Here is a 27,189-nt window from a genome sequence, read left to right on the forward strand (position 1 = left end):
CGCGAGGTTTTTACACTTATGTTGTACAAAATACAACAACGCGACTACTTAAGCTTCAATTATAGAATTTATTTTGGGTGTGTCAGCTAAGAATAGACCAGTTGACACACCCAAAAAACACTAACCATACACTCTTATTCAGCTAGTAATGTTACTTGTGCGTCTTGTCCCGCTAACCCTACTGTAAAAATGTCCATAATATTGTAGAAAAATGTGCTGAATGTTTGTGGCTTTCACTAAAATTTATTTTAAAATTCCGGCCTTCCGTGATTCGGCCTTCTGTGATTCGGCCTTTTGTGATTCGGCCTTTTGTGGTAGACCCGATCAAGTGCGCATCGCATTGGCGAGCGTGGGGCGTGAAATTGTTGATTCAGTGTTATCTGTTAACTAAATAAATGAAAAATGAATTAAGTTCTTTTCACTCAACCGGCAGATCAAATAACTCAACTTCCAGTACTATGCCACTTACCGTCAAACGGGGTGACTTGCAACACTTTTCAACTTCAATCAACCAAAACCATGATCTAAACATCATCTAAAAATCTAAATTCCTTTCAGAACTTTTAATGGCCACCTACAAAATGGGATGACAGAAGATTGAATCGAATTATTTTGTCATATCAAAAGTCATCAAAAAGGTGAATTTTTTTAAATGTCCTTATGCGGGGTGACTTGCAACACTCAATGCTAATTTACTTTTTGTCAACAAAATGTTGATATTTTTTATTAGTCACATTTGTTAAGTATTGTTATTCATGTATTTAAAGCATTCGAAACAGTACAAGAGCATTTTGAATAAATTTTTGTAAGAAAATAATTGAGCTATTTTTGTATGAGAAAAAGATGTGTTAAATCATCAAGGTTCAATAACTTAACTGAAGTTTATTTTAATGAGTGTTTGTTGCTGATTGATAAATTATTACTCTTTTGATTATAAAGTAGACCTAACACAAAAGTTTTTCACTTTTATAAAACTTGCAAGTCACCCCGCATAGGTACATTTTTATAAAAATGATTTTTATTAAAAACTTGTTGCTACAATTTCGTAAAATAAAATTCGTCATCTTATCACTTATTAGTTATAGAAAAACCAGGTAGAGTATTACTTTTGTAAATTAAATCTATCTTATGTTTTTAAGTCACGATTTTGAACCTTCATCAAGTCTCAGTTTCAAGACATTTTAAAGAATCATGTTTAATGTATAAAAATATTTATGATAACAGCTTTAATTGTGACTCTCAATTGAATTGTGAGTCAAACGTATTGAAGAACCGATTTGAAACGAATTTTCTTTTGAAATTTGTGTTTTATAGCGAAATTTAGTTGTAAATTACAATGTGTTGCAAGTCACCCCGCCGCACAGTGGGACGAAATCAAAAAAAGTGGGACATGTGTGTTTGCGCTGAAACTATTGGGTTTAGCGTTTCGACATGCTCTACAAAGTTTCATCATTTGTTGAGTACTTAATTTAGACACTGAAAAAAATTTCACTTAAAGTGATATACACTGAGAAAAAAAAATAACTTTTTTAATTATTGTCAAAATTGAAAACTGTCTAAGGAAGAATTGTAGGCGACATTATTTCATGAAAGTTTGTCGAAGACGGAAAAGTTCTATCTCCTACACTGACGAAGTTAGGGGGTAAAAATGATGGGTACCCCCTTAAAACTCATATTTTCTCCATAACTTCTAAATTTGATTTTTTGCATTTTTACAATGTTCTACAATGTTTAAGGTGCTGTGAAAATACACATTTTTGCCAAAGACACTGAAGCGCTAGCTCTTCATATTGAAGATTTACGAACGATTTTCTGATTTTTTCACATCAAATTTAAGTGTGAATATCTTGTAAAGTTGCAAGTAGTAGCAGCTAATTTTAGCATCATGCTGTTCCTCAACCTATACCCTCACGCAGAGAATTGACAGCTATTCAAAATAATAAAAATTATTTTTGTTTTCAATAAACCTTTTCAATTTGTTGCAATTAAAAAAATGCGTTGAAACAACAATTATTTTTATCAGAATAAAACACAAATATTGTTGAAGCAATCCTTATAAGAAATTTGTTGAAACAACAAAAGAAAAGCTTTACATCAAATGAAAGTTGTATTTATTTCAATCCTTTCATTGTTGATTCAATTAATCATGTGTATAACCTAAGAACTGGCCCGCCATTTTGGTTTTGATTGGAAACAGCGAGAATGTGGATATTTCTAGTGCGTTGAATTAGACCAAAGTGCAATACGTGCAGAAAATTTATGTTTAAGTAGTTCAGGTCATCGATTTCTCATCACAGTTTCGGAGTATCCATAAACTAGAATCTAGCTGTTTATGGTAAGTTTTGGCCATTCTTTGTAAATTTTTGTTTTCACTAAATAATTTTCAATTATTGGAGTCAACTCCTACACGAGCTGATGATTTCATCCTATTGCTTTGTCGCGGAGCGGATAAACCTCATCTTCCAAACGGATTTTGAAGCAAGTTTCATAGACTTAATACCACAAAAGATCAAAGAATGTGGGCTTCGTGGCCTTGCGGTTAGCGGCGTCAGTCGTCTAGGCGTATTGTGCCACGGGGTGTGGGTTCGATTCCCTCTCCAGTTGATGAAAACTTTTCGTCAAACGAAAAATTCATCGCTGGACTACTGGGTGTTTCGTGTTGTCCGTTGCCTAATGTTAGTGATCGTTCAGTCTGTGCAGCCTATGTGCTGAAGACGGTGTAAATTGTCTTTTAATACTGGTCGCAGTGGTACATCCCGAACAGAAACAGAACATATACTTACGTAAAATGAAAATAAAGTAGGCTTTTGAAAGCGATTATCGTAATTTATTTCATTAAAAACGAGGTTTCAGGGGACTGGGACCAACAAAAATGAGGTTTTATTTCAAACAAAAACATTATCACATCAAAAAACATTATTATTTGTTTCAAAAACGATAGGTTTTATTTCAATACAAAAAATTGTTGCTTCAAAAGTAAAAAAGGGTTGAATCAAAAATTAATGTTGTTGCTCCACAGTAAACCCAGCTGTCAAATTCAACAATAAATATTTTTAAACCAAATTACGAGTTGTTGTTGAAACAATAAAAGGCAATTATAAGCCGGCAAACAATACAGATATATTGTTGTAATGATATAGAATATATTTGATTTTAAAATTGTTTTCTCTGCGTGCTTTTAATATATGTACGAATAATTGCGGGGTCAAGCGGGGCTCATCGCAGTTTGCCTAATTGAAAATTGTATTTCCTATAAATAAATGTATGTTTTCTAAATTTTAATTATTGTTTTTTTTTTCTATCTGTTATTTTTTTATGTTTTGTTATGATATTTAACTCTTGGCCCATTTTACGAACAGCACATTTATAATGTTTATTGTTTAAGTTTCAATTTGACACGGTTGACAGTTGTTGTTTCCGTGTATCAGGCTTATTAATAGTTAAACACAGTTTTATTAATCCTTAAATACTCAATTTTGTCCCTATACTAGATACCGTCTGTCGCTTTTTGTAATTTTGCAAAGCTAGGAAATCAATACATTTACAGATATACAGCGCTATAATAGACATCTAAGCGATATCATTGATAGCTATCAAAACAAATTTGTATCTTTCTATGTTTTAATGTTCTTAGGAGTGAAATTCAATTATTTTTTATTACTTTAAGATTGTAGTATATACAATCAAATTATACATTTGAATCAGTTGAACAGTTGATTTCAACTTTATAGCGGTATTTAGCGCTTTGATATACTTATAAAAATGTTGTCAGATACATGGAAAAATAAATATTACTTTAAAAAATATAACTGTTCAAATTTTGATAAAAACTGTAAAACATAACATTTTAGGGTAAGTGTACCAGTTTTGGCCACCCTAAGGAAAAATATTGTTTATTTATAAATCAAAAGACCTTTGGTTACTGTCTGGACATTAAACGAAAGCTTTCAATCCATGCTCAGCAGGGAAAATATAAAAACTAATCAGAAACTTTGTTTTTGTATTAAAAATGGTGGTGGCGAATACTGGACCACTTGCACCAGTATTCGCCACGATTTTAATTTCGGTTCCTGAATTCGCCACTTACGTTGATTTCTTATGGAGGGTGGCGAATTCAGGAACAGGTGGCGAAAAATAGGTGCAAAGGAGCAAAAAGTTTAAGGAAAATGATTTTTTTCTATTATTTTCTGAGAAAATTTTGCGGTTTCCAAGAATGTTTCCGTATCATCTCAAAGCAATTTAGCAAACACTAAACAATTGGCAACCATATATGAAGTAAAACGGTATAAAATCTGGGGTGGCGAATAACTGGTACATGGCGAATACCGGTACACCTTCCCTATCATTAAAATGGGCAAACATTAAAAATTCCATAGCAAAATGAAAGCAATACTTAAAAACTATAACACATAAATAAAAACTACAAAAAACATATGTTTAATTAGAGGAAATACAATTTTTAATTAAACAAAGTGCGATGAGCCCCGCTTGACCCCGCAATTATTCGTACATATATTAAAAGGGTATAGGTTGAGGAACAGCATGATGCTAAAATTAGCTGCTACTACTTGCAACTTTACAAGATATGCACACTTAAATTTGATGTGAAAAAATCAGAAAATCGTTCGTAAATCTTCAAAATGAAGAGCTAGCGCTTCAGTGTCTTTGGCAAAAATGTGTATTTTCACAGCACCTTAAACATTGTAGAACATTGTAAAAATGCAAAAAATCAAATTTAGAAGTTATGGAGAAAATATGAGTTTTAAGGGGGAGCCCATCATTTTTACCCCCTAACTTCGTCAGTGTAGGAGATAGAACTTTTCCGTCTTCGACAAACTTTCATGAAATGATGTCGCCTACAATACTTCCTTAGACAGTTTTCAATTTTGACAATAATTAAAAAAGTTAATTTTTTTTCTCAGTGTATATCACTTTAAGTGAATTTTTTTTCAGTGTCTAAATTAAGTACTCAACAAATGATGAAACTTTGTAGAACATGTCGAAACGCTAAACCCAATAGTTTCAGCGCAAACACACATGTCCCACTTTTTTTGATTTCGTCCCACTGTGCGCCGTTGCAAGTCACCCCGTTTGACGGTACTCAAATTTGAGGTAAAGCACTAAGGTTCGGTGTTTGGGTTATTTTGCTCTTCGCTTTCTGACAACAATAGAAGGAGCTAATGAAATAGGGAGAAAAATAACTCAAAAATAAGTTTAAAAAACTCAAATATGGGTTTTCCGTTTTCTCCGTGTAGGTTTCAGCAGACAAAATTGTTCTATTTCCATCCTGCTTTTGCGTTCATTGTGGCCAACGGCGCAATATAATTTTATTGGAAAAAGTTAGTTTTAAAATTGCAACCAGCAAATTACCATTTTATCATGCAATGACAACCACACGTATGAATTGCAAATCCTGTGATGCACGAAGTTCAGATTCATTGGGAGCTTGGATGGATGGAAAGTAATGGAAATGCGGAGATTCTTCTGGCATCCTGAAAGTATTCTTCTATCATCCTTACTGGATCTTGCACATTTCAAACGCTGCTCCATCATTCCACACAACCTTTTATTCAATTTGTTTGCGAACGTTGAAAATAGTTAATTACGTCGTAGTATCCGTTTACCTCTACCAGGAGTCAATATCTATCACAGTTGTTGTGAAGGGTATCATTTGCGCTGGAAAGCAATATTTTTTATGATAAAACTCGATGTTTGAGAACTCAAAACTCCATCGCTGTAAAGATGTTTTGTAAAAAGTGCACTCATTCTATTGACATGAAGACGGAATGCTTTACTGTGTGCTAAGGAAACTGTAGCGGAGCTTATAATGCTCATTATGTTGGACTCTCTGAAGCTGCTGTGAGTGTGATAAAAAAGAACATCATATGGCTTTGCGATGTCTGTTTATAATCGTTTCATGTTGAACGCTTCCAAGAGCTGATCGAATGTAAACAAGACGCAGTGCAAAGTGGTCCAAAAGTGGAACTAATGAAATAAATTAATGAATTGAAGATTCAAATTTCCAACATCACTACAATGTTGTCAGGATACTCGCGACGTTCAACATTAGAGGAATCATTACCATTGTAACAAGTTTCAACACCTTTATCATCTCCGGACGCTCTGAACGGAGTATTGCGAGAAAGTTCTGCTAATCATACGAATGAAGAAAAAACAAACACCAGTATAGAACGACAACATTCTTTTTCGCTGCTTTTATCGAATGTGAATTGTGTGACGGAACAAGATATCGATTCGTTGGTATCGAAATCGCTTGGAATTACGGATATAGACAGCAGGACCATTACTAAACTCGTGCCGAAATGGAAACCATGTGAAGAATTGGACTACATCTCCTTCAAAGTGGTTCTCGATGAGAAATGGAAAACAGCCGCATTGAGATCGTCTACTTGGCCACCAACTATAAAATTCAGGGAATTTATCAATCGCCATAGATGTACTTGGTATTTGTCTAGCTAATCAAGCCACACTGAAATTATATGCTCGTTGTTAGTTTTTTGTGTGTTAAAAGCGCCTCAATTCAATATTTACTGGTTTGTTTTATCTATCTATCTATGATTTTTTTTATAATTTTTGGTGTCATATTGTCTTTTTTACTGTAATATTGTCAAAATGCTTTTTGTTTACCCTAGTTTTAAGAACACATCATTGGGGCAGAATCAAGGCTGTTGATGTTAATCAAATAAACAAAATCTTGGAAGCATCCTGAAAGGATTCTGTAAACAAATAATTCTGAAAGTATCTCGAGAGGACCCGGCATGCTTCCAGGAATAGTTTAGGAAGCACTTTGATAGCATTTTGGACAATTTCTATGATAATCCTAAAGAAAATTCTATGCCGGAGGGAGTTTATAAAATCCCAGCTGAATTCCGGAAGTATGTCCGAAGGATTCCATTAGAATGTTAGACGAATTTCGGAAGAATCTCACATAGAATTTGCAAAAATCCCACATGAAATCCGAAAGAATCCAGATGATGTTCTAAAAAATTTTCAGCTAGAGTCTGGAAGAGTTACAGATAGAATCCGGAAATACCAGAGAGTGTCCGGAAGTAATCCAGAGGAAATCTGAAAGAGTCCCAAAGAGAGTCCGGAAAAATTCCAGAAGCGGGGATTGCACATTTTACCGAATCAAACTCGGAATTAATCATTTTTCACATCAATATTATTGTTATTTTTGATCGCTAAGATGAACGTCAAGCTATATCATCGCAGCGTAGTGTGAAAACCTTTCGTAATAAGGAGTATCATCTTGCTATATTACATGATATAGAGCGTAGTCTGAACATGATACAAGCTTTCCTTTCAGCGATTAATTAACGATTTATATAGCTAAACATAATATAGGAGAAATGTGAAATATGAACTCATTGATAACCTACCATCGCGCGAGCTTCTCTCGTTACTGGTGCTGTCGCTAAATCCGAGACTTCGCGCGGTGGTTGCGCCTAGCGTGGTGATTGTGGCACGATTTCTACTGCCTGCTGAAAGTAAACACAGGAAGAAAGGAAATGGAAATGTCACAGTTGATAATGTTCATAGGAACCATATCATAAGCACTACAGCAGAAGGCGAAAATCGATCGATGTTATGTCCCGATTACCGATAAAAAGGCGGAATGACAAAAGCGTAATGAAAACGAGTTTTCGCACTTACCAAGTACTCCCATCACCCCTCCGGACGAAGTGGGATTGTTATTGCTAGAAGACGATGCGCTTGGCGTATTAAGTGGGTGCAGCGGATGCGTCGGATCGGTTGAGTCGGTGAGCGAGGCTCCGAAGCGAAGTTGTGCTTCCGTGGCTTCCATCACGGTCAGAATCCAATCCCAGGTGGGTTTCAGTCGTTTCTCAACGTACATCTAAAAGATTTGAAATCAGGAAGAAGCATGTTTGAAAGGTATCTCAATACAAACGACTTAACAGACGTGCAACGACATTCTCACCTGCAACTGGATCGCCTCCTGGTGCGTAACGTCCAAAGCTGACGACGCCCCAGCGAAGCTTGTCGGTAGCATTCCAATCAGATCGGAAATCTGTCTGAGCACGATTCCAAAAGCGCGTGCCAAAGCGCTAGCTGTGGTCGTCATTGTTGGAGCTTCCTGCTGTTGGGCAGCGGATACCGCGGCACTGGCTGCCGTCGTTCGACGGAGCGCGTTCGGATCGATGAACACCAGATTGGAACCTCCGGTAGTGAGCCGAACTCGCTCCGGACCAGTTGTTTCGCGGCTACGGATAGCCCACTGCATTGACTGTGGAGCCAGATTGGTTCGCTGATTTCCTCCGGACGTTTGTCTACGCTCCAGCTGTTCATCTGCCAAGCTGAAGTCTTCGTGAGAGTGATCATCGCTTTCGCCATCTTCGGATCCTTCGTCGTCCGGTTGGCTCGAATCACCGGAATCATCTTCGTTTTCGAACATCCACGCGTGACCTGTAAGTTGTAGCAAAATTTACTCCCCAAAAACAACATTTTGAAGCTATCAGACCTTCACCTGTATCCGACCCAGCAGTGGCCCCTGTTTGAACGCTACGCTGCGCATCCTGTGTGCTCTGGTTATCGTCCGAATCCGATTCCGTCTCGGCCTCATGGAAATTGAACTCCGTATCACTCTCGCCTTGGGCAGCCTCTTCATTCCGTAGGGGATCTTGCGACTCTTCTTCGCTGGCATTGATGGGCACCGAATTCGAAACGGCCCGAATACTGGAACTTCTCCTCGGAGGAGGTTGTTCTCTTTCGGACATCTCTTCCTGCTCGGATGTCTCTCCGTCATCCTGTGCCATGGCATCTGTATCGTTGTTGTCCTCAATGTCGCGCAGACGTAGATTGATTCTAGACATAAAACCGGAATTTGAGCTGCGCTCGCTTTCAATCACATCACCACGCGAACTTCCACCGCCAATATCAACGATATTTGCGGTACGATTTGTCGGAGGCGCCAAAGGTTCCACCGAGAATAGATCATCAGTACTCTGTAAAGAAGTGTAATCTTGTTAAAGCCGAAAAAATCCTGCAGAGTAGGGGGGTGCAAAAGATCGAAATTTGTGGAACAATCAATATTTCAAGAAGAACTATAATTGTTGAAATTTAGTAAATATCACACAGCGGTTGGTCAAAAGTTGGAATTGTGCTGGAAATCTTGGGATTATTTTATATCTCTCAAAGTTCTTCTAGAAACCCCTGTATTCTTGAAGAAATCGCTCTTAGATTCTTCCAAACAATTTTATAGAACCCTTCCGTTATTACTTCTAGAATTCTTCTGAACATTCTGAGATTGTGTGTGTCTGTGTGTGTAATCCAACTAACACCCACTGTCCGGCAGCGATATTATGGAAGAAATCTTTCTGCAATGCTTTTTGATGCTCTTGCAGAAAGCTTTAGTCCAGGAGTTAGAAGGTGATAGCTCTATTGCAGATCCAGTGACCCATTTCAGAATGGCTGGAGAGACACGTCCATTCAGAAGTCACCTTCACTAACAATAAGCCCCGCATGCATGCATTACCGTTATCAAATGGATAAAGGTAATGAAAACACACTTCCTGTTTAAAAGATGTTTTCTTTTCAACTGGCACGTATTTAGTTTTTTATTTAGTAAAAATCATAATCAGAACAATCTCACCGAAAACCATCTAAGGTGGCATTGCCGTCGCCATGGAAACCTTCGACTCAACCAGCGTTGGGATATATTTTTCTTCCTCTTTCGCCTTTGCCGCGCATTCGTTCGTCATTTCACTACAAAAAAAAACATTTCTTCAATGTCTTTAATTGCACGACGTTTTTTCACTTTTCTCCAACAAATCCAATCACAGAGCGTGATATTTGTTGCTTCTAATTTGTTCCTTTTGTCACAAAGAGGCTCTTTTTTTATCACGTTTCAACATTCTGGGTGGCGGTAGAACCCAAATCAAAATTTCGGAGACAAATTTTTCCAGGGATAAACCAACTAGCCAGTTGCAATTGCCGGTGAACCGTTACAGCAAAACACGAATTATAACGTTTAATTACGGGGGCTTTCGGTGATTCACTCTCAACCAAATTCTGCAGGCGTAGCACTAACCAATATCGGCGGAATCACGAAAAACGGGAGCACGAAAAAAACGCACGCGGAGCAAAATTAAACACGACTGTTCGCGGCAAAGCCTACTGCGATTCTCTTCTTCTGAACATTCTGAGATTCTTACATAAATCCATCTGTGAATTTTGCGTGTATTTCCTAGGGTTTTCTTTTAAAATACTGAAAATTAAATTGTTAGCATTTTTTTTCCAAAATATTACGAAAGTTTTACCGAAAATTCTGATGCAATACCGGATATTTCTAAAGGATACTTCCATAGATTTTGTGGGGCTCTAATAGAAATTCTTCTCTGAACTCTGAGATCCTTTCGAAAAAAAATCTAAGATTATTCCGGTAATACTCCTAGGACTCTTACGAAAACGCCTCTGGATTCTAACGAAAATCATCTCAGACGTTTTCCGAAATCGTTTTAGAATACTTTCGGATATCTTTCGAGGATACCGTAAAATAAATCCGTTTGCTCTACGTTTCTTGGTTAGTGAAGAGTCTTCGATAGGCCACTTAACCAGGGTTACGCTACCTACATAGTGCTAGAGGAATTTTACGACAGCAGACCCGGCAACGAATAAAGGACAACGATTGGAAAAATGGCTCGTGAACTGCGGAATGACGGCGTGAACGTGGCAGCTACCCAGGAAATACGCTGGCCGAGAACCGGAGAACGTAAATTACGAGTGGTGGACCCAATCGCCAACACTTCATTCAAGTACCACATCTACTACAGCGGTGGCGACAGAGCAGAAGTTGGCGTGGAGTTGGTTTCATAGTGATTGAGAAGCAGATGAAGCGAATTATTCGGTGGAAACCGGTAAGCGACCGAAACTGTGTGTTGAGAATGAAGGGCAAGTTCTTCAAGTATGATCAGCATATATGCACCAACGAACTATAAAAGCCCGATGACATGAAGGATGTGTTCTATGAGAGCCTGGATAAGGCCTACGGAGAGTGCCCAAAACAAGATGTCAAGATAGTCATCGGCGACGCAAATTCGCAGATCGGGAAATAAGATTTCTTCCGTCCCGCCTCCTTTCCGTTAGCAATGATAATGGCCTGCGGCTAGTAACCTTCGCTGCTGCAAACACACCTGGCGACACCCGAGTGGTGATGCCTGCTCCCAAATAGACCACGTGCTAGTTGATGGGTGACATTTCTCAGATGTCTTGGATGTCAGGACCATCCGAGGCCCTAATATCGACTCGGATCATTATCTCGTTGCTGCTGAAATTCGGGCGCGGTTATCCAGCGTCACGAGTTCCAGAACAAACAGAACGCTGCGCTTCAATATACAACGCTTGTCGACTTGTCGACGCACAGTACCGGCAGCAGCTAAACGAGCACTTGGGAAGAATCAACGTTGCTGGAGATGTCGACAGCCTGTGGGACACTATCCACGAAGCTGTGACAACATGCTGTGACGAAGACGAATCGACTGGTTCGATGAAGAGTGCCAGAGAGTGACTGATATGAAGAATGTCGCTAGAAGCCGTATGCTTGTGGCCGGTACCCGACAGAACGGGTCTACCCCGTTTGGCATAATGCCATATGGCATAATGCCGTTTGGCATACAGTCGTTTGACATAATAGCTGTTTGGCATAATGCCATTTGGCATAACGGTCGTTTGGCATAATCGATATTTGGCATAACAATCGTTTGGCATAATGGTGAAAAACATTGAATTTAATCAAATTCTTTCCATTAAGCAAAGGGGTGTGGATGAATTGCTCACAATCGTACATTCCGTTGTAAGTTATTGATAGGCTATACTTGTAATCTTCATTTTTCAAGGAAACCAATATCCAATAAAGCTCTTTTAGAATTACATCATACATGACTTCCGAGAGTCATATGTCCGGGATATTATAAGGCAGTTTCCCAAAAAAAAATGTGTCCAACGCCTAAGTTATGCCTTGTTATTTAAAATAAAAGGAACATGATATTTTATGTCGCATCTTATGGTCCCGGATACTACTGTATCACTGCAGTACCTTTCTTTTTAAATTATGCCAAACGACTATTATGCCAAACAACTATTATGCCAAACAACTGTTATGCCAAACGACATTATGCCAAACGACATTATGCCAAACGACATTATGCCAAACGACTGTATGCCAAACGGCATTATGTCAAACGGGGTAGACCCGACAGAACAGAGAGTGGTACAGGGCAGCGAGAACTGAAGAAAAGCGAATCCACCGCAGAAAGAAAAGGCAGCACAAAGAAAGTGTGGTAGCTGAAGCTCAAGAAAGCAAGAACCGGCATGATATGCGGAGCTTCTAGGCAACGGTCAATGGTGCGCCATACCAGTGCCCGCCATGTGCAATGATCGAGAAGGCAATTTACTGACCGATAAAACGGCGTTGGCTGCCAGGTGGAAGGAGCACTTTCAGCAATTGTTGAACGGTGAAAATGGAAATGTAACGAGGAACATGATGAACATTGATTATGACGATCAAGCAGCGGACCCACCGACCATAGGAGAGGTTAAAAAGGCTATCAGCGAGCTGAAGAACTGTAAGGCTGCTGGGAAGGATGAGATCCCGGTCGAGCTTCTCAAGCACGGAAGTAAGCAGTTGATTTCAAGGCGTACGACTCAGTGAAAAAAAATTAGCTGTGGTAGATTATGTCTGAACATGGTTTTCCGGTGAAACTAATTAGGCTGATACGTACTACGCTGGATAGTTCGAAATCAAGTGTTCGAATCTCAGATGAGGTGTCAATCTCGTTCGTGACGTTAGACGGGTTAAAGCAGGGAGACGCACTTTCGAATTTACTGTTCAACATTGACCTATGGACCAGTATCATGTGTATTTCGCATCTCTTTCACCACTGGACTATCGCAGAAGTTTTTACAAGTGCAGGAACGCTAATAAAAGTGCGCAATTGCATCAAATCGGGTAGGTATCTTCGCGAGGACCTATTCTTCGTAAATCAAAGAATAAGTGCTCCGAAGACACCAACAGGATTCAATGCAATCCCACACTTTCGCACTTATGAGGCCGCACTTCGCAGTCCAGTAGTGAAAGAAATACACAATATTGTGGAGACCCATTTCGTTGGTCACTCTATCATCTAGTTGGAATGTAGAGATCACGTCAGTTGAAAACAGAAACGAAAGACTTGTAACGCGTGAAATAGAACGGCTAATTAAAATGGTTATAGTTTTAATCGTCTGCGTTTGTTATCACTCGTTCTCGTGCCCGGTTTCCACAGTATAAAAAAGTGAATACTATTTAGCGTGTGAAATACAGCAGACTGAAATAATGGCATGAAACGAGCTCATCAATTGGTTCTTCATCCTTGACAGAGCAACCACAAACCACCTTCAGCTTTGCTCAACGCATACAGACTAACTGAGAAATAAATCGCGTGTGTACGTTGAAAGTTCAAAAATTACAATTTTCACGTAAAAAACAACAAACACCCACAATCACTGGCGACTCGTAACCTCACTTTCTACACGGGAAAAAATTCTGTGGTAAAAATAACTATTTTAGCTGACTACGCCCATTCTTAAAACTACCATGAAAATTCAGGCCAATTTACTATGTTTACGGTATACCCCACCGCATTACTGGTACATTTGACAGAAATAATTTACAACAATCTGATTCCGACTACAGACATGGTAAAATCAAGCGCATTTCTGGTCTGCTGAAAATTGCCGGTGCGAGCGCTTAAGTTAACCCCCTAAAATGGTAGTTTTTACCGCACAATTTTTTTGCGTGTACCTGTTCTTCGACTCTAAAAATGACAATTTCGGCAAATATAGATTATAAATCAAAAAGATAATTATTGAAATCGTCCTTTCTAACAAATCTCTATTCATTAGGGTCGATGTACCAATAGCCGCATAGCTAAGAACAAATATTCGTATAAAATCGAAAAATAACACTAGCGTCATTATTTTTACATCATCTGAAAGCTTTTTATCTTGGTTTTGTGGGAAAAATATAAAAACTACGAAAACTCATATGTTTGTATTTATTATCGCTTGTGCCGCTATAGGAATACATGTGCCTATAGTAGCACTATTTCTAATTTCTGTTCCTATAGTAGCACTAGCATCACGGCGTTGGCAAAATACTAATCAAAACCGTATTTTTGCAAAGCTTTTATATTTTTCCTTCTAAGTGTGAATCAAAAGCTTTCGTTTGATGTAAAAGAAGTTCGTAATTCATTAATTATTTCGTATAATAAAAAATAATTTCTCTCAGTAGTGCTACTATAGGAACAATAGGTTTACTATAGGCGCAAGGGAGTTCAAATTTTAAGCAAAACTAATTATTTCGATCATTTATTGAACAAAATCAAGCTGTGTATCAATGGTACTTAGATAAATAGCTCCTAACCTTCATGTCAAAAAATACTTTGAAAAGATTTATAGCAAAACGGCCGTAAAAAGCCACTAGTGCGACTATAGGGGACTGTCCACTAAGGGAACACTGACCCTACATGCCAATTTGTTGCTGAAATTCAAGAATTTCTATTCGTGGAACAGGTAGATTTGAGGTTAGGGAATCGCCACTGCCCACAATATTTGCAATCTTAAAGATTACTATATTTTTGTGTGGAAGTCCCTTGAATAGCATTTGAACCACCATGATATTTGTAGCATTCATTTTGAATTAATCTAGAAATTAAAAAAAAAAACTTTTACTCAATTCGAACTTTTGCCTACCTTACTTTTAATAAAGGTTATACTCACATCGATAGAGCTGGACGACAGTGAAAACGGTGCCGTCGGTTTGACCACACCCAAGCGAACCGGTGTTATCAACGCATCGGATATCTCGATCAATTCCTCAATGGCAAACTTGAACAGCGTGGTGAAGACACGACGATACGCCTGCAGATGCTTGGCCTGCGTGGTGGAATTCCTCGACTTTTCTGGATTGTGGAAGCGCTCGATACTGAAGATAACGAACACTCGAGCTACTGAACGAACGAAACGCCTTGCAACCTTCTGTGCTTCCTCTATCCGCCCCGGGATGGTCTCGTTTTGCAGTTCATTTACCAGCGTGACGAGCAACTTTTCCAACGGATCATTGCTACACCTCACGATCAAACTGTGGGTGAACTTATCTAGCAAAGTGGTTCCACTCTGCGACTGCAAATACACCTGCTGGTTATCATCGTCATAGAAAGGCTGGTTGGCATTTGGAACTATGGGTTTCTCCAATCCGGCGCCGGTCATGATCATCGATCGTACCGCAGGCCAATCATTCAATAGGCGATCCAGTGCCTTCCGGGCGAAACGAGGCGGTTCTAGATCATGCTCCGGCATATCACTCTCAGTATCCAGGGAAGGAGTTTTCCGAGCACTTCCGGATGAGTTACGCACACGCGAAGTGGCTCGGTACTGGCGTTGCTCGACCATTTGGCGTCCCACGGTTTGAATCAGAAACAGGAGAATGGACTCGCCACGAGAATTGAAGCGTGTGACCAAATCGGTGTCTGTGGCAATTTTACACAGTAGTTCGTAGCGTTTGGTTTGATTGCCTGCGATCAACGCCTTACATTTGCACTTTTCCCAACAATCGCAATAAGCCGTTGGAGAAGTACGTTTCAGTTTGCAGTCATGGCCTTTGTGACACACCTTGGCACACTCCGTGCAGCAACATAGGGAACCCGTAAGTCCACAGGTACGGCATTCGAAGATGTCCTGGTTGATGTGATCCGCTCCAGTCCATGTGAAGGAACACGTGTCATTGCAACACAAAATTCCCAACGGCGATTGATCCGGGGCACTTCCCGATGGGAAGATCATAGAATCCCGCACAGCAGCGTCGCCATTTGCGATTTTCAGAATGGCGTTGAATACAATGATTCCGGCCTGATAGGCACGACATGTCACGGCCAGCATGAACGGGGTTTGGCCTTGGGCATCTTTTGCACTCAGTAGTTGCTTTAGGTATGGCTGCAAAACGGGACTTTCACACAGTAGTTGTACGATCTGGAGAGCATTTGCGCGACGCTCGTTGGGATCTGAGATGTATGTTTCGTTCATAGATTTATGTGATTGTGAGGCATTCAAACCACTCATACTGTCTTCGTCTCCGCTTGCTACATCATATTCCGGTGGCCAGTAGACGACAGGAAGGGATCCACCAGGTGCTTCATCACTTCCTGGTGGAAGAGGGGCACTGTTGGAGTTGGAAGAGTCCATTTCGCGATTCACACTGCGACGCATAATTTCACGAATGCTTACTGGGCGATTGCCCATCATGGTGTTGGTGATGACATTGATGCACTCCAAGGCAGCTGAATTAGATAGGCTACCTCCTGAACCACCGTTTCCATTTGAACCACTTCCAGATCCACCCTGTGCCAACGGATCATGATCAGAGTCTTTATTCGACGTTGGCGAGCACATACTGATGCAGGCATGTACGATGTTTCTATTACCATCAGTGTGTTCCGAAATTATCGATACCAGCTGACTTTTCAATTCGCCTTCCAACTGACCAAGTACATGACGTACTCCCTCCAAGTCACATCGCAGAATTCTGGACATCAATAGTTGCTGTTCAGGGGCCAAGACTACAAGTGATACTTGTGATTTCAAGTTTACCCCAACCGAAGGAAGCGTCAACGAAGCAGCAGCAATACATTTGATAGGTGGCAGGTCTAACCACGTAGGATCTCTTATGGCATCAACGCAATCCTTGGACATGGGATAGATGGTATTGTTTCCGTCTCGCAGCAGCAACACACTATCCGAACAATCGCCAGCACAGGTCAAAGAAACGTTCGACGGCGAGGATCCCAGGAAAGATGCAATATCCGTTGGGAAAATACTGTCCTGCTCCTGGCGTCCGGTGTTCAAGTTGAATAAGCAATAGTGTAACTTGCTTCCGGTCCTCATAATGGCATGAATACCTTTAGAATCGACCGCAATTGTCAACAGCTGCGAACCGGTCTCACCGCTAGGAAGATGTGGATTTAGTACGATCCTTCTGGGAATTTTCTGGAAGCAATCCGGTACTCGGGAAGTGGTCGCCGATTTGATGACTTGCAGATCGTCTTTGCGCAGCAATCGGCAATCCTGCCAAGCTTCGATTGTATCATCCAGCTTATCTTTGCTATTACTGCCGGAGGCACCACTGGCACTTGCAGGTGGTACCAACGGCGGAAACTTAACCGCAGCATAGTCGCCATCCACTTTCAACACTCTTCCGATGGGGACCGAGCGAACATCTTCGACAAAGATGACATCCCTGTAAAAGTAAAGATTCGAGTTAAAAAATCGCATACGGAAATCTAAAATCCAACTTACTTTAGCAACCACTGTTCCTCATCCTTCTTCGTCTCCGAATCGTCCTTCGGAGCCATTCGCTTCTGTCGTTTGTGGGAGTTGCTCACGCTGCCGGTGTCACTGCAAGTACTCGAAGCCGGCGACGGAGGTGGAGGCATATCCAACCGGTCGGCCGTCTCCTTGTTGCTGCCACCTGAGCTCTGCTTGGAGGAACTGGTACCGCTCGAACTCTGAGGCTTTTCTTTCTCTGCACACGGTGCCAGATTGCCCAACGGAGCATTGGAGCTTGTTCCGGTTACCAATCCCAACTGTTGCGAAAGCGTAGACATCGATATGAGCTTGAAGCGGCAGATATTGGTCAAATCCCAGGCGGCGTTGAGCAATTGGCCAACCTTTGGAACGCCGTTTGATATCGTAAATCCAATGGCACCATGCTGATACATGGGACTGTTCTTCATGCAAACTTGCGCACCGACAGTCACCTCTGGAGTATTTACACTGGGCCGTACCGGCTTTTTCGCCTTGGCTTTATATTTATCCCACAGGCGTTTTCGTTGTCCGAAGGGCAGAACGCCCCACCAAAACAGTTCGCCGCTTTCCGTTCTAGCTACCGTGTATAAGGTGCACGTATGTAAGGATACGATTTTGTCTAGTGCAAACTCCGGATAGCTGGTGGCGACGTGTTCTAGCTTACTTCCAGCATAGCCAAGCAATTCATCCATCCAAGTTGCGATTCGACCGCTCTCAGTGGACACCGAGCAACGAATGGAAGTTGCTGAGATGTGAATTACCTTCTCGTATAATAGGTTTAAGGGAACTGTTTTGGGATGGAAAATGTTGATGGATTCTGTACTTCGATACGGTTCTACGTCTGCCCAGCGCCATTGATGCAGTTCACCCTTACTGGTTACACCGATAAACTCGGAATACAGCGATGCAATCTCGGTGAAACGTACGGGCATATCCTTCTCTGGCCATGGTTCTAGCTCATCTGACACCCACAGGGGATAGCCGGATCCGTATTCTTTCTTTTTTGGATCTAGGGAATAATAAAGTTTAACTATTAGGAACGTAGTGAATGTGTGTCTTAGCTTGGATAAATATCAAATTTGTATCGGGGGGCATCGTACACGAATGATCAGTTTAAAGACGGTTCTCGACGATCACTATTGAAACCAAAGCTCAATATCAGCGCCCACTCTTTGAACAAGTTCAACCTTTCCGATTCCCCCAGTACTTTCACATTGCACTTACCACTTTCCTTGTCCCAGCCGTCCTCGCGGCCACTCTGGAACCATCGACGCGGTCCAAAGTACTGCCTATCACGCCAACGGCCAAATCCTTCCCGTTCGGCGCTACTTAGGCCACCAGATCCCCCACTTCCGCTGCCTACGCCGACTGATCCGCCAACACTGCTACCAGCGACATTGACTCCATTTCCGCTGGAACCACCGACTCCAGCCGAACTACCACTACTTGGGCGGCCGGAACCTACATCAACTCCGCTTCCACTTCCGCCAGCCGCTCCAGATCCTCCATTGCCCGAACTTCCTCCTCCTCCTCCGCCTCCGGAGCCACTTCCTCCGCCGCCACTGCCACTGCTTCCTCCTCCTCCTCCACCGCCAGCAGCAGCCGATGACGAGCTGTTCTGATTTCGTTCACTACGGGCACGACTGTATAACATCAAACTTGTTTCAGAAATTGAAACAATTTGACAATATGTTAGTTAATGAAAGCGAAATGAAAATAATGGAAATGATATGGGGGACCAGGGGGACTGAACTGCGGACGCAGGCCCAAAGGGTTGGGGTGGGATTCGAATTTTAGTTTCTGCTCTAGCATGGGTGTTCTACCAGACTGGTTTGATTTTGCTTTTGTTTGAAGTAGTTTTACGGTCAACATCAACATTTGACAATAAAAACTGATTTTTATGAATTTTTAGAAGAGTTCTTCCAAGAATTTTGTTCAAGATACCTTCACGAAATAAACCTGAAATATTACTAAGAATAACTCTAGACATAATATCAAAAATTCCAAAAGGATTCTTTCAAAAATGTCTTTAAAAGTCCTTTGTTCTCCGTGAATCAATCCAGTGATTTTTTTATCATCTTCTCTAATATTTGTTCAAAGATGTATGTTTAGAACGTCTTCAAGAGTCTCGAAGAGTAATTTCTTCAAAGATGTCCACAGGTAGTTTTTAGGAGTTTTTCCAAAATTGTCGATCAGATTTCTTTGAGATATCAACAAAGAATTTCTCAAAGGATATCTTTAAGAATTACTCTTAGAAAAGGATACCTGAAAAAATTTCTGGGCTCTTGAGGAAGTCCAGAGGGATTTTTGGCAAAGTTAATTATTGGAAAAATAGTCAGTGCGGGATTTTGTGAACGAGCTCCTTGAAAAACATCAGACGGAGTCCTTGAACAATGTGTGTAGAAATGATTGGAGAAATTATTCGAACACAGTCGACTCATTTAAAAGATCATCGACTTATAGAATTATCGAGTTATAGAATATACCGACACAAGAAATCCTAAAATCAAAGGAACAAATTATTGCATTCCCAATAGAGTCAGGCGGGGCAAGATGAGCACCCTAAGGATTAGCGCGATTTAAGCCTACTTAAACGTTCTTATTGTGGTAAAATTGGTAACCATCCTTATCTTTTACATTATTACTTTGACCTCCAACCATTAAAAGTTTTAAAAAGTGATAAATAGTTTTCCAAATAATACGTTAAAAAATAGCTTTTTCTCATCGGTCAAAAAACTGCGGGGCAAGATAGGCACCCCCATAAAAAGATGCAATTTACTAAAGAAAACTATTATTTTTCAATGCTTGCAATATCCCAAGATATCATCTTTAATATCTGATAGTATTTATCTTCAACTAGCTTAGTTTTTAAAACTTTTATCAAAAATAAATAACTAATTCTAGACGGTGAAAATAAATAATAAAAACAATAAAAATCTTCACGAGGAATCACTGGTTGAATTTATTGCGGAATTCATTTTGAAAAACATCCATGCTTAATGTCTGGAAGAATAACCGGAAAACCCGGCGCAACACCGCTTGGAGGAATCATGTAGGTTTTGACCGTACTTGTGTGGATTTTCTTGGAAGAACTCCTGTAGGAAGGAAGATGGAAGATCTCCTAGAGTACTTATTGAAAAAACCGGAGAAAGAATTAGCCGAAAAATCTCCAATCCCGAAATAGTCCTAGCCATAAGGGAACATATCAGAGTAAACACCGTTGAATTAATTGAGATAGCTGGACAAACATTTGAAAAGGTCTCAAAAGGTCTTGGGCCTTTTTTTTTTCGAAACATTGCTGTTGAGCCCTTTTTAGCCCGCCCACGCAAACTAACACCACTATCGTATCAGGAAGATTTGTATTAGCTCTTCCTGATAGTGGTAATGGTGAGCGTAATCGAAATGGGCTCAATAGCGTCGTGCGAAGCCATTGTTTACCAATGTCGATGTGCTCTTTTCTAATGTTTGTCTAGTTGGTATGCTGAAGAACTTCATGCCAATCATCTATGCAATATTATTTACGTTTAAATATGGTCGGTGTTCAGACAGACTGATCCAAGTGTTTTTTAGTGGTTTCAGTAGAATGTGCCCAAAGCAATCCACAAAATCTATTGGAATCGGTGATTTGCGTGTTTCTCAGGCGTAACCAGTCAACGCTCTGACCAAGAGACCGCAATTCTGCTTTGACAGATTTGATAAATAGTTTGCCACCTTTGGAGATGGCTCAGTAATGTACAATTATTTTTGACGACACGACTCCAAACTGCTGAGTTGCCGCCCAAGAAATGATCTGAAGCTGCACCCAGCACTTCCAAATCGGAATAGCTGGCTCGGGTCCAATGAAGTCATGTGATGCTCCTATACGAGCTAACTCATTAGCCAATTCATTTCCAGCGATGGAAGAATGGCCAGGTACCCATACAAGGTTTACAGAGACGAGTGGACTGAATTCAGTTCATCAATTTGAGTTCGACATGCGATAACAAGCCTCGACCTTGAGTTGGCCGAAGCAAAAGCTTTTATAGCAGCTGCATGAACAGAAGTATATGACTTTACACATTATGCGCTGTTGATGTGCTGATTGCACTCCACACAAAAGAGCAAATATTTCCGTCTGAAAAACGGTGCAGTGTCTACTAAGTGAGTAAAACTGATTCAGCCTTAGCTCACGAGAATATACACCAGCACCAACTCTACCTTCAAGAAGGGAGCCATCAGTGGAACATACTACATTGTTTGATATACTTCTTTCCAAATAGCCAGACGTACACTTTTCCAGTGAAATGAATTGTGTGGTTAATGTCCTGTAAGGAAAGTGACAAGCAATTGTGAGATCACTTGGAGCAAGGACAATTTTGTCCCAATTCACCAAAAGTGGAAACAACGAAGTGTGGTAGATCTACGATTCACTGGATTTTTCTGCAGTAGATCCAGTACCCATAAACGGTAAGAGCAAGCAAGTGCTTCTTGTTTAAGATGTATGTGTAGTCGCGTAACGTTGAAAAGGGCCTCGAACGCTGCTGTGGGAGTTGTAGAGAACGCACCAGACATCGCCATCAAGCACATCCTTTGGGAATGGCCCAATTTTGATTGGATTGTTCTCACTTCGCCGTTTTGCCACCACACAAGACACCCATATGCCAACAATATTGGTCGAACAACTGTTGTGTAAATCCATTTGATATACTTGGGTTTGAGGCCCCAGGTTTTTACCGAAAGCCATGCAAGCTTTTTTTTACTCTGAAATCAATGTGAGGTATCCAAAAGAGTTTGAAATCTACAACGACTCCGACATACTTTACCTCATCAGTTACACTAATCTCAGTGTCAAAAAGACGTCGAATTCCATCGCGGTTTCGTCTTTCCGTAGAAAGAACAATAGATGTTTTATGCGTGTTAACCGAAAGGCCATATTGGCGACACCAACTCTCGACTACCTGAAGAAGAGCACTTTGCATCAGGTCGAATAGGGTGCTTATGCACATACCAACTATCAAAGCTAGATAGTCGTCGGCGAATCCATAAGTTGGAAAATCGCAATTATTGAGTTGCCTCAATAGCGTATCTGCTACGAGATTCCACAAAAATGGTGAAAAGACTCCCCTTGGGGCCATCCACAAACACTCTACAAGTAATTTGTCTGCTGATATCGGAGAAAATTGTAAATAAAGTGCGGCATCGGCTTAGACTACCGCGAATACGTAAATTGCCTTATATACATTTCGATAATTTCCGCTTTCTGGTTTAGCCTTTCAAGTCAGTTATGGTAAATCTGCCCTTCGATATTTTTTTTCCGCTTGTAATACGAAAAAGGTCACAGCTCACGTGAGACACCGTTAAATTGGAAGCAAAATCAAACCAGTTTTCAAAAAGGATAAACTGATAGTAATGATATATCGAAGAAAAATTCTGACATCGATATTGATGACACCTTTGCCAACTCCAAAAATCTACCAAATGTTAGATTATAACAAAATAACAAAGCCTATTGTATGTACAATGTCCTATCGTTAAACTAAGTTGGCATCATCAATTATCGATTGGATTTGTTATTCCTCATCTTCTTTCCTAGCAGTGTGAATATGAGTGGACAAACTACATTGAACAAATCAACAAAAAAATAATAATAAAGAGACAGATAGCTCAGGAGAGAGACAACAAAATCGAAACAATATTTCCTTCTTTAACTACCAACAGACAGCAGGAGGGCATCGATCGAGGGTACTTACTTTCTAATGTTCGAGAACCCGAACATATCCTCCGAGAACATCGCTTCCGCATCTATGATCACACTGTTGTCGGCGTGGAACCCACCGTCGAGCAGGGAGATCAAATCCTCTGCCACGTAGTTATCACTGCCCTCTTCCGTGTCGTCACCACCTTCGTCATCACGCGAGAGTAAATTGTTCACCGCCAGGTTCACGTCAAGATTCGTCCGTTGCAGTTCTCTGATGATCAAATTTCGGCTTTTGCCTTGCAGCACGACCTGTGCCTGCGTCACAAGTTCCTCCGGTACAAACGGAGCCGGCACCGAAACCAGCGACCGACTGCCGGACGATCCTCCGCCCATGATGACTCCGGTACTACGCGATCCGGATCCCTGTGAACTGCTGCCGCCGCGAACCGAACTGCTCGTGCGCATTATTCGGGCCCGAGATCGGCATTGTCTCGAGGCGGGTGAATTCTTCGAGTTGTTGTTCGACTGACTGGCCGTACTGCCACCTGCGTTACCACTGGCCTTGTTCGCATCCTGTTTGCTCAGATCCAACCGTTCCGGAATGATCGAAAAAGCTACGCGAAATGCACGTCCATCTTCCAGCAGCACACCGAGATGGGCCGGACCGACCACGATTTGTTTGACAGGGACTTTGAGCGACTGAAGCGCCGGCAGCGTCTGGACACCGTACTTGTTGATTTTGTCCGCCACCTCACGGATTCTGCAGAGGAAGGAGACGTGAGATATGCGATTAGAACGACCATGAATAGTATTAACCAGGTAAGAAATTCAATTAGGCAATTGATCAAATTATCCTTCAGTTATTATTCCGAAGATTTCTTCATGATTTCATTTAGTGATTTTATTACGGATTTCCTAAAATGTCCACTTATAATTCCGCTCAACATACCAAAAGTAATTCAATATATATTGTATCTAAAAATAATCATAGAAATTACTCCAGAGATTCTACCAGTAATCCCTCCTATGATTTTACTAGACATTTCTCAAAAATGTTCTTTTTTCCAATTTTTATGTAGGACTTTTTGCTAAAATTGTCGTTCAGGATTACTATACGATTTCTCGTAGACAGGACTGATAGTGACTGACTGCCTTTAAACAAAGGAACTTTAGAGACCAAATAAAGATTGAACATGAACAAAAAAAGACCGAACGGGAACAAAAAAAAATAAGACGACACAGAAAAAAACATACACACACGCACAAATAATCCATACAAGAATTAGGAGATAAAAGTTTCCAAAAAAAGGAAACCGGTCAGACATTACTCAGAATTACATCACAGAAATTACTCCAGAGACGTTACCATGAATTTCTTCAGGAATTCCTTCAAAGATACTTCGACAAATTTTTAAAGAAAATTCTGGAATTCATCTTTAATCGATTACGCTAGAATTTCGTCAAATATTTCCGTTTTAAGGACATTTTTAAGAACTCAAACAATCATTTCTTCAGAGATGCTGTAATGTCGAAGGTAATGTACATTAGGGGAATCCGCTAAAGTCTATGGAGTGCCGAAGGGGACGATTCACTTCCGTCTCAGCCCAGAGTGGACAGGGAAAGTGCTTCGCAGACCTAACCCTGTCCTCACAACCGACGAGGAGCGCGAACTAGCAAGTTGAATGAATGCGGGAGTAAAGCGGCCAACATTTAGCGACAATCGTTCAAAATTAGGATAAGATGGGTTATGTATGTGTTCAACAAATGGGTATAAAACTATCTTTTTAAATATATATTTTTTTATTTCAAAATGGACATTACAGTGCCAAAAATGTAACAGGAATATAGTTAAACAATCGTCTACGGTGTTGAATGCTTTTTTTAGCAACCTATCTATCAGAATTTCCTTTAAAATAAAATAACATAAGAACGTCTATCTTAACCGTTCAACATTTGGCGATTTACCCTAATGTTTTTTATTATTTTCATGTTCTTTAACTTTTATTACAACTTGATACAGTTAACTCTCCCTTACTCGATTTTCCATATCTCGATATCGAATTAGAGAATTATAGTAAAATATGGTTTTCATGGCTAACTCGATGGTCCCTTGCATCGCAGTTGCACTGGTTTTGTGTTCTATAGGGTCAATAGGGGCAGTATGGTCCACCTAAGCAAAAGTTCTTGAAATGCATAGAAACAAAATACAATTTAATCGATTCATAAGCTTAATTTGTAGTTTGAAGTATTTCCTTTCATACCACAATTGTATTTTGGTAAAAAAATTACTTAGAATTTTGTTGGGAACATTTTTGAAAAACACTATTTTGTGTGTGACTCTACACTATACGGGGCGAAATGGTCCCCCCTACGGGGCAATATGAGCCACCATACTAAGTCCTATTATTTTAAATGGAAAACCGTTCGTAAGGCTTAATTTAGAAGAAAGGCAGTATACATGATAGAGTTAAGTACAAAAACTGGGTTGAAGTCTGTTTTGAATCATGAAAAGGTATGTTTTGCTGACCGTTCAAAAAATCATGGTTCTAAGAGCTTCAGTTTTCAAACATTATCATTCAAATAAGTTGAACCAATTAAAAATTCTAGTTTTAATTAAAATCACGTGCAACGACAATATTGCAATGAAACTGCAAAAATTACATGCCATTTTTGATTATTTATTTTTGTGATAAGATAGCTTTGACCGGCTATGACCATATTGCCCCGTTCCCAGATGTTTCATATAAATTATGTTTTATTGAAAATTTATTTTAGAATCTATACAATTTCGTGCACATAATGCCATTAAATAATGAAAGAACGAACTGCTGTGAAAAAAATTGAAAACAATAAACAAAACTTTATGCAAAGCTTATTTTTACATCCAAAATCTTATAAGATTTTCGTAGTAGCATCAACGTTTCAGATTTTTATCGATATATGAAGTACAAAATCATATTTTCGCGTGGTTTTCACGTTGGTGGCTAATTGAAGCATACTTTATGAGGTCCTAAGGTTATCGAGGTGAAAAACTGTTTTTTAAGCTCAAATGGAAGGTGACCCATTTCACCCCGTATGACCATACTGCCCCGCCTTCCCCTAACTCGATACCCGATACCTAACACCGCTAACGCATGACGGCTCACCATAGTAGCATGTCCGAAAGAACTTGAAACTATTGAGAACCAGAGCTACAGGTCCAAAGCCCTGATAAATGTGGATGGTTGTGATGGCTATGACCGTGGTCATCATGTAAAGAACAAGCGGACGATGCTGTATCGTGTCAGCATCGAGGAGGCAGCCCCTCTAGCACGATGTAGGTAGCGCAACCCTGATTAGGTGGCCTATCGAAGACTCTTCACCAACCATGAAAGGCAAAAGTAGAGCAAACGGATTGATTTTACGGCAACAGACCCGGCAACGAATAAAGGACAACGATTGGAAAGTTGGATCTTGGAACGTGAGAACTTTGAATGAACCCGCGCGTGTTGGGCTCCTGGCTCGTGAACTGCGGAATGTCGGCGTGAGCGTGGCAGCTATCCAGGAAATACGCTGGCCGAGAACCGGAGAACGCGAATTCCGAGCGGTGGATCCCATCGCCAACACTTCATTCAAGTACCACATTTACTACAGCGGTGGCGACAACGCAGAACGTGGAGTTGGCTTCATAGTGATTGGGAAGCAGATGAAGCGAATTATTCGGTGGAAACCGGTAAGCGACCGAATCTGTGTGTTGAGAATGAAGGGCAAGTTCTTCAACTACAGCCTGATCAGCATATATGCGCCAACGAACGATAAGCCCGATGACATGAAGAATGAGTTCTATGAGAGCCTGGATAAGGCCTACGGAGAGTGCCCAAAACAAGACGTCAAGATAGTCATCGGCGACGCAAATGCGCAGATCGGGAAAGAAGATTTTTTCCGACCCGTCATTGGAACGGAAAGCCTTCATTCCGTTACCAATGATAATGGCCTGCGGCTAGTAACCTTCGCTGCTGCTAGAGGGATGGCAATCAGCAGTACATACTTCGCGCGAAAGAATTTCCGCAAACACACCTGGCGACACCCGAGTGGCGATGCCTGCTCCCAAATAGACCACGTGCTGGTTGATGGGCGACATTTCTCAGATGTCATTG

At 40.6% G+C, this 27,189-nt stretch overlaps 1 protein-coding gene across 7 annotated transcripts in view; it reads right to left on the minus strand.

The window, feature by feature from the left end:
• The window catches only part of LOC5567277 (E3 ubiquitin-protein ligase hyd), a 78,548-nt gene that overhangs the window by 20,244 nt on the left and 31,115 nt on the right, over positions 1-27,189 (minus strand). For 2 of the 7 annotated variants that reach the window (XM_021850245.1, XM_021850239.1), the window contains exons 2-9: positions 23,106-23,813; positions 18,601-19,034; positions 17,368-18,406; positions 14,797-17,308; positions 8,507-8,984; positions 7,961-8,445; positions 7,675-7,876; positions 7,401-7,502 (exon numbers count right to left, since the gene is read on the minus strand). In XM_021850245.1, the coding sequence (XP_021705937.1) occupies positions 7,401-7,502; positions 7,675-7,876; positions 7,961-8,445; positions 8,507-8,984; positions 14,797-17,308; positions 17,368-18,406; positions 18,601-19,034; positions 23,106-23,813 (5,960 nt within the window). Of the gene's footprint in view, positions 1-7,400; positions 7,503-7,674; positions 7,877-7,960; positions 8,446-8,500; positions 8,985-14,796; positions 17,309-17,367; positions 18,407-18,600; positions 19,035-23,105; positions 23,814-27,189 lie in introns of all 7 variants that reach the window. The other 5 variants (XM_021850241.1, XM_021850243.1, XM_021850244.1 and 2 more) reach the window with 5 other exon arrangements.

This window comes from Aedes aegypti, chromosome 3 (assembly GCF_002204515.2).
Source record: "Aedes aegypti strain LVP_AGWG chromosome 3, AaegL5.0 Primary Assembly, whole genome shotgun sequence".
In the NCBI taxonomy this organism is placed as follows: Eukaryota; Metazoa; Arthropoda; class Insecta; order Diptera; family Culicidae; genus Aedes; species Aedes aegypti.